Raw genomic sequence first — 17,509 nt, forward strand, 5'->3', positions numbered from 1 at the left:
ATCATTAGATGCATTTTATTTTACTTTACTGTATTTCTTTAGAATTGTAGCCTGTAGATGGATTTGTAATAATTGTACTTTCGTACAATACTTGATTTTTTTGGTAGTTGACGATGATGACTGATGATACATACATGTTAAAGCATGTAAAGCAAAAACACACACACACACACACACACACACACACACACACACACACACACACACACACACACACACACACACACACACACACACACACACACACACACACACACATTATCGTGATAAAATAACTGCTGAAAATTGAATCCAATAATTGTCCAGGGGGGTAGTCAACTGACCTGTGGTACAGAGTGATTCAATCAATGCAAATGATTTATTTTCACTTGTACTTTTGCTACTTGAATTAATGTATTGTTTATGAATCACTTTTGATACATAAATTACTATTTATGACTTTCACTTTTATCAAAGTAATAATACAGCATAATATCTTCACTTTCACTCAAGTATGATTTTTAGAACCTGTAATCTAAAATATGACTACTTACTAAGGTGATCAAATAAATGAAGTGGAGTAAAAAGTGCAATGTCTGTCCCTTAAATATAAGAATACAGCAGCAGAAAAGGTAAAGTAAAAGTGTTTCAAAATGAGTACAGTACTTGAGTAAATGTACTTAGTTACATTCCTTCAGTGTGTAAATATATACAGTTATACATTTAGGGCATTTAGTAGACACTTTTATCCAATTACTGATAAGATTTTTTAGGACAGGATGTAATACTGGTTTATTATCAGTGCAATGACAGTGAATGAGTTTATGGACATATTTCTCAATGAAACAGGTGCGGTCCAACATCTCTGGCCCCGCCCCCTCTCTGCCATATATGGACAACTCCAGCATTCCACAGCGGGCGGGGCGGGGCGATGACGCCACCTGTTTGTCAATGGTGTGCGGGCTCGTGCTCACTCAGCCGGTCGGAGTATTGGGAGAAGTGGAGCCAGCGGGACAGACGGAGTCCGGAGAGACGTTCTGGACATAAAACCACGACTTTTTTTTTCTTTAATTACAAAAAGAAAAAGTTGTGTGAAACCATGGAGTTCCGTCGGGTCAACTTGTTTTTGTTTTTATTTATTAACCAAGTTTTTGCCAGCCTTCAGTCGAAAGAAAGTAAGTAGGTTTTTTTTTCTCGAAATAAAAGTGTCGCCTAGCTTCACCGCACCTCATGAGTCAAGAGATCGGAATCTATATAGCCTGCTTTCAATTCTACCTATGTTTCTTATCCTTAGTTTTTATGTTTAGTTTCACTGTCGAGGTAAAATACTTCATGAAGACTGTGGGTCTTTGTTCTGTTTTGTTTTAAAGTCAGTTTCAGGCGATGTAGTGTGGTGAATATATCTGTGAAATCCTTTAACTCTTCTGTTTAAACCTTCTCTAAACACTTTATAATACTCTAAATCATTTTTAAAAAAGCTATTTTCAACACAGACACATTTTTTTAAAAAGATGAATTAATCGTTCCTGGCTTTAAGTGGCACCTGTGAGATGTCTCAACATGTCAGCTTTTTTTTAATCACCCGTGGTGCAGATTCATGTATTTCTCTCGTCATGGTCATTTAACTGCCCACGCCTTTCTCAGACATTATTAGTGCTGTATCCTGGATCTGGAGGACACGGTCAATGAAGTCCTGAATCGGACCGACATGCCTGATTAAAACGTCAAAGCATGGCATGTGCCCCCCATAAAGCTGGTGGCCCCAGAGATCAAGGCAGTGGATTTAATTGTTCAGTCAAATCATAGTCATTTCCACTTATTTAACAACCTATTACACACAAAACAATAGGAAAGCACTTCTTTCTTTCTTTCTTTCTTTCTTTCTTTCTTTCTTTCTTTTATAGCTAAATCCTTATTGTATTACATAGGCAATATCTCTTTGATTCATCAGGTGTCATTATGTGTTTGTGCTTGTTGTAACCTTAAGTCATATGTGTTTCTGTTTGTCTCTGTAGAAATATTGCTGGATATGAGCGCTTCAGGATCAGAGTTGGGGTGGCTGACGTTGCCATATGAGAACGGAGTGAGTATTTATACCTCTACAGGCATTTTTAAGACTTCAGGTTCAAGCCCCGGAGTTGTCTTTCTCTATGTTACATGACAAATGAAGAAAAAATAAAAAGGCAGCTAGTCAGTGAAAGAATTTTATGTTGTAATAACAATAACAGAGGCCTCTTCCTGCTGATTCAGTCCACAAAAAAACGCTCTCTGGGAGAGATGGAATGACTGGCAGCTCAATGAGGTTTGGCAGAGTGCAGTTAGTCTTGTTTTAACGCTTTTCCTTCATAAAAAAATCACATGAATGCCATTAAAATGTCAATGTTTGACCTACATTTTGATTTACAGCACTGAGTTTGCATTTTTCCAAAATTATGGGAGATAGTTTTCATTCCTTCACTAAACTGTAAAACTAATTTTTAAGACATGTTCTGTCGTGATTGCTCATCTGAATTCAGAGAGGACAGCAGGAAGATGATCTCGTTGTTGGAAGACATAAGTAAAAGAGACAGACTGGTCCATGTGTGTAGAAACTGTCCCTCTATCTATAGTTCAGTGGCTTTCCATCTAAAAAAAGCAACAGGACATGGCCATTTCCAGTTTTTAGCCTACAATTCTCGGGTGACTGTTCTCAAAGATCTAAAGCTTCTCGTCTTATCAGATGGGATTTCCCCTTCTCTATCAAACCGATAGAACATTCTCACGCTTGTGAAGTGTATTTTAATTTGTACAAGCAAGGCCTGACTTCAGATTACACATTTAAACAGTTTATCTTCTAAATGCAGTATAAGCTGTATGAGCAGATAACAGGAGTTGGATGGTAATTACAAGAAATTGCTAGAAATACAGTATTTAATATTGAGAAAAATGTATAGAAACTCATCTTTGTAACCATGAAAATGACCTAAATGATCTATAAATGCCTCATAAAGAGCTGCTCTAATGGTACCAGCTAAGGGTTTTTGGAAACTGTGGAAAGAAACCTAATTATTTTGCCTCCTAATGTACAGGTAAACGTTGATTTTATTCCCTGAAACACACCAGAACTGCTAACATATGAGGTGTTACTTTTTCAGCCTTAAATAGAGGCTTTTAATCTTTCTACGCGTCATCGCTTCCCTCTCTTAAAAACACTTAATTGCTGCCAATTTTGTGCTCATGCCTTTACGCTGCGCTTATAAAGCTCATTTAGATGCCATAAATCCTAGTTGGTATTCTACAGTAGTATTTGTTGGATTTATGTGTGTGTCTCACACACATGCCACCCCAGTGTGTTAGTGGAAAACCACACACGATGTGTAAGCGCTGCACATGTCCAGGCCAATAATCTTAATTTGTGGAAAAAAGCTCCAGCTCACTCCTGCACTTTATGAGCTTCTCACTCAGCATGAAAGAAGAGGTGTCTCATCAGTAAAACTGGTTTTCGGCAGGAACAAAGCCTCTCAACCCTGTACTTATCCCCTGAAAAAAAAAAAAGAGCCTTTTCTCCTTTCATTATTGTCGCATGGTAAGAGTGACTGTTGGCCTTTGAATTAATCACCATCCTCTCTGTGTTTCTCTTTCTGTTCTACAGTGGGAGATAGTCCAGACGGTGGTGAACGGCTCACTTTATTACACCTACAGTGTTTGTAACATAGACTCTACTGAACAGGACAACTGGGTACGCACAACGTTCATCCAGCGGCGCCCGGGGACCACACGGGTCTCTGTGGAGCTGCGCTTTATTGTGCGAGACTGCAACACTTTTGAGGGCGCTTCTGTCGCCTGCAAAGAAACCTTCAACCTTTACCTCTCAGAGGCTGATGCCGACGTGGGAACCAACTTCCGCAAAGGCCAGTTCCGCAAAGTGGCCACCATCGCTCCTGATGAGGTCACAAGGGGCCGTGTGCTGAAGGTCAACATGGAGACAAGGATTGTGGGGCCTCTGTCTAGAAAGGGGTTCTACCTTGCTTTTCAGGACATGGGCGCTTGTGTGGCGCTGCTCTCTGTCAGAGTCTACTACAAGACCTGCCCGTCCACTGTGCAGAGCTTGGCGGCCTTCCCGGAGACCGTGGCGGATGCTCTCAGGGAGGTGGAGGGAGCCTGTGTGAAGAACGCTGTGAGTCAGGCCACCCCACGCATCTACTGCACAGCTGAGGGAGAATGGGTGGTTCCCGTGGGTCAGTGCCAGTGTCTGGCAGGCTACGAAACCACCGGGGAGTCCTGCCAAGGTAAGCAAAGCCAGAAATACGCCACGCATGCACTCAGCTGAGACATGTTTGTGTTGCCATATGAGTTATAGTAAATGAAACACCTCCAACCACTACTTTGGCAACAACTGAGGAATGAGCTCAGAGGAATGTTAATTGTGTCTGGTTTGCTCGGAGAATCTATCTCAGACACACACTCCATATCTGTCTCGAAGTCGGCCAGGTACAGGAGGATTTAGGATGGGATTTATAACCTGTTTGTTTGGTTTAGATTTCTAAGGTAACCACAGATTGCTCCATGTAATAGAGATCAGAATCACAGACGACATTTCGACAGCCTCCGACTCAATGCCTCATCTCTTTACCTGTTGGGCAATAGCACATTCTCTGCTTTTCTCTCAGGACATGGCCTAGGCTCTAGTCTTATGGCTGGAGGTGATAAAGTACTGTACAAGAAAGCTGTGTGCAAATTACTACCACAGTGAGAATTTACACTGGAAAATTTACAAAGAAGTATACTCAAAGATGTCAGTATGTAATCAGATTTTTTTGTTGTTGAATGTGATGTTGGACATCATTCTTCCACAGTTATTCAGCTATTTAAAGGTGCAATAGATGAGAAAATTATCTAAAATTATCAACAAAGAGTGAAGGAATAACTGTCCCAGAGGTATGAGAAATATCAATGGAAGTTAGAATGCTAACAGGCTAGCTGCAGCTAACTAACTGGCAGCAACAGCAACAAGAGTTAGCAGCAGTTAGTGATAGTGTTGAGTATAAATATGACAAATGGACAATTGTTTCATTACACCTTTAAAGCTGGAAAAGAGCTAAAAGAAAAAGTCTTCCGAAAAAACTTTTACACTCTTTTTGGAGGCTTCACTATATCAGTGAAATTTTTCAGCGTTCAACTTCTATGATTTATAGTAAATTCTTCTTTAAAGGGACATGATACTTTTTAAACATTCAGATATCCAGGCAGCTTTTCAAAACAAAAACGCACAAAAAGAAAGACTGAGAGAAATCTGGGAACATACTGGTGTCTAATTACTATGAGTGACACCCTGGTCAAGGTTAAGTATGCAAAGACTTTACAGTATGCTCTGCCCTGGAGAAAGACCTGTTAGTACATATACACATAACAAACAGATGTGCGCAGTCAAAGGCATAACTGTGGTGTTCCTACTGTATTTGCTCCCACTGTTTGTGTGGACGTTCTGGCATTTCTCGGGTGTGGTGTGTTTAACTGTCTGGAGGAAACGTGGGAGGAAGGAGAGGGTATAGAGAGAAGAGGAAGGAGGGGAGGAAGGGCACAGTATGGTGCGGGGCTTTCTGAAAGGAATTCTTTCGCCCTGGCGTCACCTCCAGCACTGATTGACTGAAGGAAGGGCCGTGTGAATGTGTCAGGATGACTACCTGAGCGCTGTGTCTTCTGCCTCGCAAGTATTTGTTGTGCGACAGTTGCTAAGGCAACAGGAACCACAGATTACAGGGATGGGGCGACACGCCTATCAGAGGTTAGACTGAGTCAGGCTGCGGTTTATGACTCCTGATGGTCCGAGTCACCTTAACTGGCAGAGTTTGGTCGCTTCCTCCTGTAAAAAGAGATTGATCATACTGACCAGTTGAAAAGAATGAGAGATTAACTGATTAAAAGAAAATGAATCAACTGTTTTGATAGTTGAGTCATTGTTTAATCCTATATTTCTAAGAGACAATGAAAAATTAGTTAGCATTTAATACTTTGCAATTTTTTGAATCCCTCTTAACTGAATATCTTTGGACTGTCTGTTAGACAAGTTAATACAATTCTCGCTTTTTAGTTTCAGTATGTAGACCAAACGAACGATTGATTAGTTGAGAAAATGAGAGCCAGATTAATAGTTAATGCCAGTTATTGTGAGTTGCAGCCCTAAATACCGCTTATAGATAAGTGTTGAACTTCAAAGAGTGAATCACGTACTGTGGTTGTAAAAAAGAGGACAGAATATGAGAGCTAGGCGGGGAGGAAGTTGAGGCAGAGGAATGTTTCGGTCTTTGAGGCTCTTGACACCGCAGGCGGACTCTGAGCCGAGCACCTGAAACGGAAGCCGACAGAGGAAGAGAGGAAATAATCATGATGTGGAAAAAACTGTGATTCCAAAGTCTGGAGGATGACCTGATTGTTAGGACATCAGGAAACATGGTTTATTACGTAAGTTAAAATGTAATTATGCTGTCGTTTGTCTCAGCCAGCTCGCTAATTCCAATTTTACTAGAGAAAGTGATATCCTCAGAGGCTCATGCGGATTCCAGTGAAGAGCCCAACTGTTGTGGGAAAAGGAAGTAAAGTGAGATGAGGAGGAATGCTGACTGACACAAATAAGCAGGTTGTCGGAGACACAGGGTGGGGAGTCGAGTCGACAGTTGGTGCATGAGGGTGGTTAGCTTCGTGGCTGCTTAGTTAGGTGTGGAGTGTAATTTAGTCAAGAGGATTAGTAGAGCAACAGGACAGCTGTTAGCCAATGACATGCCCCCGCTCTGCCTCCCTTTGCTCTTTCATCCGGTTGTTAACACACGCAACGAGCTCCCTAATCCATGTTCCCACTCATTAGAACAATGGGCCGACACAAAGAGCAAAAAACAGATTCAATTAACAGATGCACCGGTGCGGAACTGAAGTCCTTTTCACGTGTGTGTTGTTGTCAGAATGGAGCGTGGGACAATCGTGAGGACAATTACCAACTGAACAGCGGAATTAAAAGTTAGTCGATTGAAAATGTGTGAATCAAATTAAAGTCATATTTCAAGATGTATAAGGTTCCTATTAAATATGAGTAAGTAAGCAAATCGTTTGAATCCAAACTTTGCACTAACAATGTTTGTATTCATGTATTGCACACATGCCGCCATTTGCGAGCTGTATAATGAGTAGTGCAACATATTTATGGCACCACTCCGTCCAGTCTTAGAGACAATAGATGAATGGGGCTGGAGTTTCTTTGGTACGTGACAGAGGTCCTGCTGCCCCGGCTCAAGATGAAATGGGCTGGCCCCCTTTTCTTGTGCGAAGAGACCACAGCTACACCCCCCCGTGGCCAACTGACTCCCCAGAGAGAACTTCTGTTGGTGCACCAGACCTTTGCCCCCACCCCCACACCCCCCACCCCCCTTTTCTTCCATCCATTCATCTCCATCCCTCCTACTCAAATTCAACCTGCTCCTTCTCCTCCAGCCCGGCAATACTTGGAGTGCAAAGGTCCTTCTGCCTTTGTGGTTAAGTAACGCAAGCACGTCTTCAATCCAGGGTTCACTCGACCTCTTCTCACGGCCACCAGCACAGGGGCCAGATGAAAGGCTCCTCCAGAATGAAAGCAGAGCAAGGAGATCTTTCCTAAGAGCCATTCTTTAAAAGTTTTTTTTTTTTTGCTAGAGCCGTTTTATCAGCCCAGACAGTATGTGCATTTGTTTCTATAAACACAGTGAAAATCATCTCCAGCAGCTTTTCCTCTTTCCCGATTCTCTTGTCCTCTTAACTGTTCAACCTTGTATGCTGTAATTTGCAACCGGTGTCAGGGGGTTAGGGGAAGGAAGGAAGGAAGAAAGAGAGGAAACAGCAGTGTTCAGGCTGAATTGCAGCCCTTACGTCCTGGTTTCTGTCCACTCGGCACGTTCATTAACCTCCCATGCCCTGGAAGGCAGTTTATCTGTGCGCAGAGATGTCCATCAAAAATAGTTTCCAAAGTGCCACTTCCTTTGGCAAAAACATAAATATTATCTGCCAGAGAATAAGAAAAGGGAGTTCACAGATCAGATCACCTGGTGGATTTAATGCTCTGCCGTCATCCGCTTGACACTGGCGTTGCGACCTTAGATTAGGCCTCCAGGCGAAAAAGGCGAGTGGAGGCAGATCGTCAGGGAAATCCCTGCTCATTCCTCTGCACACAAAGACTCTGTGATTATAGGTTACTCACAACAAAATGCTTCCTGTCGGGTGGAAGGAGCTGGTATTACAGAGACAGCTTCATTGTTTGCATTTTGATCACTCATTCCTTCCTGTGTTTGTCTGTTTCACAGTTACTTCTTTATGACCTGTTTAAACTAACACACACACCTTCTTCTTTATCCCACACAGTGTGCAAACCAGGCTACTTCAAGCCGTCTGTGTCCAGCAAGTTTTGTCAGGTTTGCCCTGATAACACCAAGCCCTCAGCAGCCGGCGCCACTGAGTGTCAGTGCGAGGAGGGTTTCTTCCGCTCCCCCTCAGACCCTCCGACATCAGCCTGCTCTGGTAACCACTCGATGTCTGTTACAAAATCTATCAGCGCTTTAAAGGCTGGTCAGGAGCTCAGGCTAACGCTTCTGTGTCACCTACTTCCTCCCAAAGCTCCACCCAGTGCCCCTCGTGACCTGAGCGCCACCACCCTTTCAGCAGAGGGCAGAATGCAGCTGTCCTGGAGCCCACCGCTGGTGACCGGGGGTCGCAGTGACCTCACCTACAACGTGGTGTGCGAGCTCTGCGACGGGGCCTCGTGCATCCCCTGTGGCGAGAAGATCCGCTTCGAGCCAGGTCCTACTGACCTGGAGGAGCCCACGGTCATCGTGACTGACCTGGATTCTCATCTCAACTACACGTTTACCGTGGAGGCTCACAGCGGTGTGTCCCACTTTAGCACCGAGAGGCCGACTGCGAGCATCACCACAGCTCTTGACTACACAGGTGAGCTCGGCCACATATAAAAGTTTTGCTTTTTGCTTTGATTTAATCTTGTGGTCAGTTCAAAGAGGAAAAATTATATCAAATTAAATTTACAGATGCAATGGTGAGGAGATTACGGACCGATACTGTCTTTAAAATAACTTTCAGAAAAAAAAAAAAAGTTTTTGTTATTTATGCTCAAGAAAACAAAGAAATGGTTAGGCTGATAAACTGATAAACATCTATAAGGATATTGGCGATAATACTTATAATTTAGAAATTATAAGTATTATCGCAAAATCAACCATTCTGTTGTTCTGGCTTTATATAAGTAGAAAAGTATTCAAGCTGTTTCTCTTCAGTTCACCACAAGCTGAACCACATGTGTTGAAGGTGGAAGAAACCCCTTTGTTATTCCACAAAATAATGTTGTATAAGCTATCCGCTAACAAATTGCTTTTGTTTGCCAGAAGGTTAAATCACTGACACGTAAATGTACATTATGTTATTCTCTATAGTAACATTATTTATAGAAATGAAACCCCAGAGAGGTTTGACCCCAAAACCATTATAAAACACAAATCCAAATACACCCATGTGGGATTTTTGATGTTAAGTATTGTTAAAAATGTACTCTCAACACCAACCACAGACACAGAGCTTATAACAATAACATTATATTTAATGATGTTTTACAGCTGCAGTCTCTAAGTCCCCAAACAGGAATAATTTGTTATAGTTTGAAACATGTCATCTGTTCAAAATCATGTTTAATAAATTCTCAGAAAATTAGAGTCAGGAACTATGCAGGTAACGAAATTTTTTTTTACAGTACATTTATTTGAGCTGTTACAGACAGTCACCAAGAAGAGTGACAAAGACATTATACATGTCAGAAAAAAATCCATTATACAAAAAGAAACTATTACTACAAAAAGAAGAATTCAGTCTGACCCACGGAGTCCCAAAGGCTTTCATTTCCAAACGTCCTTTCCAAAGACTGTGATTACTCACTAACCATTATTTTGCTTTCTGTCTCTCACCGACCGTTAGATCCCCCCAAGGTGACGTTGATCCATCTGGATGATCGCGGCCCCACCAGTCTGTCTCTGTCCTGGACTCTGTCTCGCAGGCCTCCAGCCCACATCAATCACCGCTATGAGCTTATGTACCGCAGAAAAGTAAGACAGACGGCTTTGTGATCTTTTGTCTCTCCTTCCTCCTTTCAGAGTCGAAGCTGTCTTATGAAATCTTCACAGAGTTTCTGGTTAAGTCAACACCAAATATTCTAATCCACTTAATTTCCTTCATAGGATGATGAAGGCGAGCGAGATGTGACCACCTACACCGTCTTGATTTTGGAGAAAACCTCAGTCCAGATTAACGACCTCACCCCAGATACTACTTACATGTTCAGGGTGCAAGCAATGAGTCCTGAAGGCCACCCTGGCAGCTACAGTGTGGAGCACGAGTTCCATACTTCACCATTAGGTACGAGCAGACATGAAGTCTACAGAATTGTCTCTTTGTATAAGCTTTAATTTCACATACCTGACTTAATGAATGTTTTCCCTCTCTGCAGCCGAGTCTCAGGTCCAGAACAACTCCACCATGGTGATGGGAGCTGTATTTGGAGTGGTGGTTATTCTGCTTGTTGTGGTGGCCGTCCTGCTCCTGCGTAAAAGGTTGGTGACACGATAGATGTTATCTGCACGTCTGCTATGACAGCTCAGGGAGGGTTTATCAGTAATAGCCAGTGCTGTGATTGAATACAGCCCTCAGAGACTGACCTGCAATTACTTAAAAAAAAAAGACAGCCTGTATTCTGTTGGGTCGTGTAGTGATTGCTGATGTTTTTCCTCTCAGGAGACTGAGCTCTCGTGGCAGGGGAGGACCTGAAGATCCCTACTTTTCAACAGGTATGAAAATCGTTCTGCGCATACAGATAAAACAGTTCTTTTATGTTATCATATAGTCTAATATTCCGGTTGTTATTTACACTTTAGATCAGCTCAAGCCTCTGAAGACGTACGTTGATCCACACATGTACGAGGACCCCAACATCGCCATCCAGAAGTTTGTCACAGAGATCGACCAGAGCGCCATCAGCAAACAAAAAGTCATCGGTGTTGGTGAGTGTTGTTTGAAAATCAGCCTTCCATTTGATAAAATCTCAAAGTGCTCTTTCTAATGCCTGCTGTGTTTGCCTGCTGATCAGGAGAGTTTGGCGAAGTGTTTCGGGGCACGATGAAGACTCCCGGGCGAGGGGAGGTGGCCGTAGCGATCAAGACCCTGAAGCCGGGGTACTCGGAGAAACAGAGGCAGGACTTCTTGAGCGAGGCCAGCATCATGGGGCAGTTTTCTCACCCAAATATCATCCGCCTGGAGGGAGTCGTCACCAAATGTGAGTCGAAGACCTCGGACAGAAGTCAAGCAATAATTCGCAACTCATTTGCCTCAACTGCTTGTGTATGTTTCTTTCAATAAACACAACTTTTTGTCTAATTTTCAGACAAGCACATCATGATAGTGACAGAATACATGGAGAACGGAGCTCTTGACACCTATCTGAAGGTAGGTACACGTGATGTCAAATAAGCTTCAGACCTCATATTTTTTTATCTTTAATGATTACATTACTTGGAAACTACATATGTATATATCTATTTCCTTGTGTTGGATTATATTAAAGGAAGAGAAAGCCGTAAGAAGTACACGCAAGAAGAAAAAGTTGAATTTTTTTATGGGAGTTATTGGTTGGGCAGTGTGACCTCCTGAAATGTTCCCCATGGGGTGTCAGTAGGGTTGCAACTAAGGACTATTTTCTTTATCGATTAATCTACATTTTATCATCGTGTTAAAAACGTGTCGAAAAACACCCAAAGAGCCCTAAGTGTTGGGTATAATTAAGGTATATAATAATCAAATATTTTCCTCTCTAGGACCGTGATGGAGAGATTCCATCGTACCAGCTCGTGGGGATGCTGCGTGGAATAGCTGCTGGCATGAAATACCTGTCTGACATGAGCTACGTCCACCGTGACCTGGCAGCGAGAAACGTTCTGGTCAACAGCAACCTGGAGTGTAAAGTGTCTGATTTTGGCCTGTCGCGTGTGCTGGAGGATGATGCTGAGGGCACCTACACAACGAGAGTGAGTCCCAGCCTAAAAAGCACAGCCACAGAGAAATTCACTCTTGTGTTTTTTTTTGCTTCTAATAATAAAGGCCAGACTGTTAATGGTATTTCACTCTCATGTGTCCAATCTTAAGTGTTGGTCTTTCAGCGCCTTCTGTCCCCACTCCCATCACCCATTAAATATGATTTGTTAATGTTTCTCTTCTGTCAGGGAGGTAAAATCCCCATTCGCTGGACTGCCCCCGAGGCCATTGCATACAGGAAATTCACCTCAGCCAGCGACGTGTGGAGCTTCGGCATCGTCATGTGGGAAGTCATGGCATTTGGAGAACGGCCCTACTGGGACATGAGCAACCATGAGGTATGTTTCATCTGTCACAGTTGAGATGAAGGATTGTTTTGGCCTGTGCAGGTCAAACTTTAATGTGTATTACCGCTGAGAGTCTGTGCCTGGTAGGTGGTGATAGAAAGTTGCCTGAAGTCCATGTGTAGTTTCCCACCATCCTCTTCCAATTAACGGCTAAAGTCAACATAGGAACAACAGACCGTTCATTCTCTTTGTCTGTCACTGCTGCCATAAATATACTTTAAGTCAAAGCACTGCCCTCACTCTGCCCCCCTCTCTTCCTCAGGTCATGAAGGCTATCAACGAGGCCTTCAGGCTTCCTGCTCCGATGGACTCCCCATCCGCTATCTACCAGCTCATGCTCCAGTGCTGGCAGCAGGACCGCGCCAAACGACCTCGCTTCTCGGACATCGTCAACATTTTGGACAAACTGCTCCGAAGCCCAGAGTCTCTAAAACCCATCGCAGACTTCGACCCACGGTATGAACATTACTTAAAAAATTTAAAATAGATGCTCACATAATAGTAATCGCATGCGATCAGTGTTCATAACGCAGTGGTGAATAATGACTAATACAAGTGTATGTTGTTCCTCGCAGTGTGTCCATCCGCCTGCCCAGCACCAGCGGCTGTGACGGCACCATGTTCAGATCGGTGCCCGAGTGGCTGGAATCCATCAAAATGAGCCAGTACAACGAGAGCTTCGCTCGCGCCGGGATCACAACCATGGAGCAGGTGCTCGCCTTGAGGCATGAGTAAGTGCACACATGGCACAGGTGCAGCGCTGCCACACGGCGCTGATTTATCTGGCACTGCGCCACATCTTGTAGTAACACAGAGAAAGTATTGAGCTCTCAGCTTGAACATTTGTTACGCAGTTTGTGAATGCAGGAATACTCCACACCGCCTCTGCCCATGTCATTCCTCTCATTCTTTGCTGCCATAACTTCAGCAGCAGTGGTTCCCCGCCTTATTAGTCTGATTTTCCCGACAGCAATATCAAGTCATCTTTCATCAACGCCATCTGCCACAAGCCAAATGTGTTCATTTGTAAAGTTATTTCAGACCATTGATAAAATGGGAGACATGAGACAGACATTTAGATCATTTATCCTTTTCTTACAGCTTACTATTTTTTCGATTACTTTTATGTAACTATTTGAACTGTACATTTGTTATTTGTAGCTAAGGGTTTTAACGATTTAGCCTAACCATTTGCCTACTTTTGCATACTTTTGGGCCATTATTTCAATTATTTTAAGCCTTTTAAATTCATTACTTTTTGAATTGTTGCTCCAATATGTGCTTATTGGTTTCTATTCAAAGTGTATTTTCTTTTTTTTCAAATTAGTCGAGCTACTCGACAATCATTCTTGTGGTACGAGTTGGGGATCACTGCTCTACAAGTGCCAGTGTGGTCTCCTTCTGTTAGACAGAGTCCGTATTGTTTTCAGCACACTCTAAAACGGTCTCATGTGTCTTTTCCTTTCAGAGACATCAGGAATATTGGAGTGCGGTTGCCCGGTCACATGAAGAGGATAGCGTACAGCATCCTGGGCCTGAAAGATGAGACCAGCTCCCTCAGCGTGTTTGCAGTGTGATCTAAGCATTCCTCCAAATCAAAGTGCACTGACCGACCATGCCATTTCACTCATGGACAAGGAGGAGTGGGGGTGAAACTGAGCTACGCTGCTGAGGGTTCCCCCCCCGTCTTTTTCTGTGGAGCAGCGTGGCGCGACTGAAGAGAACCCTCCAAAACCACTCAGAGAGGACTGAGATTAAAAAACACTTATGTACTTTATAATATGAACAGAAAATGAATAATTTATCTTTATGTAAAAATGTTTCATATGTCGAATATAAAAAAGTTAAGCGATTTAGTGAGAAAAAAGTGCAAAATGTGAGACGATGTTAGAGTGCTTGGTTTGTATTTACTGGATGACTGAAATATTTTATGCTCGATATGATTAAGGGCTTTTTCTTCCAAGCACTCAGTTTATCCTGCCGGTGTGTCTGGATCCTTAAATCTGTTGTTTTTTCTACATTTTTGTGATCAATGAGACTTCTAAATTTGGAATGATTATTCCACTCAGGGCAAAGAATCACACATTCTTATGTTTTGTCGTAGTTTGTCTCTGTATGACATATATTTTCCTCTCTATGTTTACATAATGTCTTAATACAACTGTTCATTTTTTTTATTTAATATTTATTTTATTGTGTATTTATGTCATTTGTTACATGAGATATAACTCTGCTGTGGCACGTGTTTGCCAGGCAGTGTATTTTTGTGTTTAAATAAAATCAGTGTTGCCTTTTGACTGAATCGTTTCTCTGTATTTGTTTTTTAGCTGGTTAAGGCTGACATATCTCAGCAACTGTTGGATGAACTGCCATGAACCTTTGAACAGACACAAGAGGATGAACCTTACTCACTCGGGCGATAGTCTGAATTTCCCTTTTGCATCACAGACAGGTTTACATTTTAGTTTATTAATTAAAGGTGCAGATATTCACAGTCTTTGTGAACTTTACTAGCATATGATCATGAGAAGTGATGGCAGTGATGGAATGTAACTTAGTACATCTACTCAAGTTCTGTACTTTGTTACAATTTTTGACATACTTGATTATTTACATTTTCTGCTCCTTCATACTTCCAATGCACTGCATTTTAGAGGCAAATATTGTACTTGTTAAGCCACTACATTTATTTGAAAACTTCAGTTTCTAGTTACTTTGCAGGTAACATACGGCATCGGAGCCAAAGTAACACATTTTTAAATTCAACTTTTTTATTTGCGGCTGGATAAAAAACAACAACAACAAAACAACATTTTGATAATCGGAAAAATACGGAATGTTAGATCTGTTAACTGGCCAGGCAATCAACACAAAGTGTTAGGGGTCAGGGTTCAAGATACCTTTAATTTACTTTAACCTCTACTTTTGGTACTCAACTACATCTACTGCCAGAAAACTACTTCAGCTAGAGACGAAGATACATGTCAGATACTTTAAGACTTTAACTGGCGTACTAGTCATATGTGTGACTTTTATTAAAAAATAATATTTGAGCATTCAAGAGTGACTTTTGGGTACTTTTTAAAACACTGATTAAAACACTATTGAGGTTTTAAGCTGTGAACAAATGACATATAACCATTTAAAGCCAGAGAAAAGACAAATCTACTCATTACATCTCTAACTCACTTTTCACATCTTTGCTCACCCGACAATTGATGTATCACAAAATCTCTAAAATGACTGATGACCTTTCTTTTTACACCATCTTCACAAATGAACTATGGAGTACTGACACACACACCCAACACCCTGACGCTCCAAGCATAATAAACTATTGTAATTTGGGTTGCCAAACGCCTTTTCTCTCTGATATCTACTTCATCATGACTGGTGAAAATCAGAAACAAATTCTGGACTTTAACTGATCTTTTTCATAACATTTATCTGAAATCTCACGATAGTCTCATGGAACTGGTTTTGGTGACGTCTGTCCCCCAGATGGAGTTGATCAACCACGGTTGCTTTGCCAAGGTGGAGTAGAATGTCACACCTACACACAACTGTGCTCCATCATTTCACAGTCAACTCAGCTATGTTAAATCCCCCCGCTGTAAAGATTTCACTGGTATTTCATCAGCACAGTGCGTTTTATAGTTTAGCAAATCCTTATTCTGTAGACGGTCACTTGACCTACCTCACCTAATTGTGTTTTATTGTCACTGCGTCGGATTAAGGTCCTGAATGGCGTTTCATTGAATATTGCACCTGATAATTATAGGTTATTCCTTCACACAGACACAGCTCCACACCCTTTCTCACACAAACACAAAGACTCATAGGCTCCTGCTCCAGGGTGTGGCAAGATATTCTGAACCCCTTGACAACAGTTCAACAGCAGTTCTGACACACTGAATATCTACAATCCGTGTCATGTTCCACTGCAGCTGAGGCACAAACACTCAGTCGACTATAAAAGAGTCATATATAGCGACACTTTGATCAGACACAAGGGGGACAACTCACTAGTTAAGAATGACCTCTGCTGGATCCATCAAGTAGATACAGACGTCGACAGGCGATCCATCTCCTCAGCCTGCATGGAGAATGTTCAGGGTGTTTCCTCTGAGGATTCAAAACCTCAGAGGGCCAGCAGAGAAAACAAATTTACAGGTCAGACAACCAAAAATCAACAGACATACTCAGTTGCTCATGTCATCGTTTCACGAACTGTAAATGTCCGTTTCAGGCCATTTGTACCCTACTGGGAAGATCCAGGTCATTGGAAACATTTTCCAGTTCACGGTGGATGTGAGTGAATTTTCTCCAGAGGATGTTGTCATCATATTCTCCAACAACCTGATGGAGGTGCATGCTGAGAAGGTGAGAGGAAGGAAAGAAAATTATGTAATGGTGAAACCTGCAAGAGTGCAAAGACGTCTGAGCGCGTGTGAGCGCTCAATTAAGCTTCAGACTTAAAGACAAGTATTTTGAATTTTAGTATTACAAAATAACATTTAAGTACTCAAGTTATGGCTTGAACCCATTAGACAACTGGAGCTGCATTACAGAGCATCTCAAAGTTTTAAATCCTATTTTTGTGATCATGTAAACATGAATAAGGGCATAACATGTAGTTATTGTATAATGGATCATTAAAAAGACAAAGGCAGGGATGGGGCTTTAAATGTATGTAGATCTATGTTTAAAATGGAACTTTTGAGTGTAACTTTCCACAAAATTACTTCTGCCTTCCTAACGTTCATACGCTCTTATCCTGCAGCTTGGAGCAGACGGCCAAGTCACTAACACTTTCTTCCACAAATGCAAACTTCCAGCGAATGTGGACCCCTTATCTGTGACCATGGGCATTGACAGCAGTGGGGCCCTGACCATCAGAGCACACAGGGTACTTTAATGCGTGATGCCCTCTTCTATTTTGACATCTCAACGCTGGACTTTAGCGACATCTGGCGGGGGGCGAAGGAATCGATCAATGCAGCATTCAAATACTCTTCTGAAACGTGTGATGAATGTGAATCCAGTGACGGTCTTGTTAAGTTACTAAAGATAGTGGATGACACAGAAACGACCACTTC

At 42.1% G+C, this 17,509-nt stretch overlaps 2 protein-coding genes across 2 annotated transcripts; both read left to right on the forward strand.

Annotated features, from left to right (window-relative positions):
• Positions 1-942: 942 nt before the first annotated feature.
• epha2a (eph receptor A2 a) lies at positions 943-14,707 on the forward strand. The gene is made up of 17 exons (XM_037102087.1): positions 943-1,154; positions 1,995-2,062; positions 3,611-4,247; positions 8,341-8,496; positions 8,593-8,925; positions 9,958-10,085; positions 10,218-10,395; positions 10,487-10,589; positions 10,771-10,823; positions 10,911-11,036; positions 11,123-11,308; positions 11,417-11,478; positions 11,847-12,056; positions 12,252-12,401; positions 12,673-12,866; positions 12,986-13,141; positions 13,879-14,707. The coding sequence occupies exons 1-17, from the start codon at positions 1,079-1,081 to the stop codon at positions 13,985-13,987; spliced, it is 2,925 nt and encodes a 974-aa protein (XP_036957982.1). The 5' UTR covers positions 943-1,078; the 3' UTR covers positions 13,988-14,707.
• A 1,906-nt stretch (positions 14,708-16,613) lies between these two features.
• On the forward strand, positions 16,614-17,390 carry LOC119021666 (heat shock protein beta-7-like). Its single transcript, XM_037102088.1, has 2 exons — positions 16,614-16,793; positions 17,194-17,390. Exons 1-2 carry the CDS (start codon positions 16,647-16,649, stop codon positions 17,326-17,328), a joined length of 282 nt encoding a protein of 93 aa, XP_036957983.1. The 5' UTR covers positions 16,614-16,646; the 3' UTR covers positions 17,329-17,390.
• The last annotated feature ends 119 nt before the right edge of the window (positions 17,391-17,509 follow it).

Source organism: Acanthopagrus latus, chromosome 6, assembly GCF_904848185.1.
Source record: "Acanthopagrus latus isolate v.2019 chromosome 6, fAcaLat1.1, whole genome shotgun sequence".
Classification (NCBI taxonomy): domain Eukaryota; kingdom Metazoa; phylum Chordata; class Actinopteri; order Spariformes; family Sparidae; genus Acanthopagrus; species Acanthopagrus latus.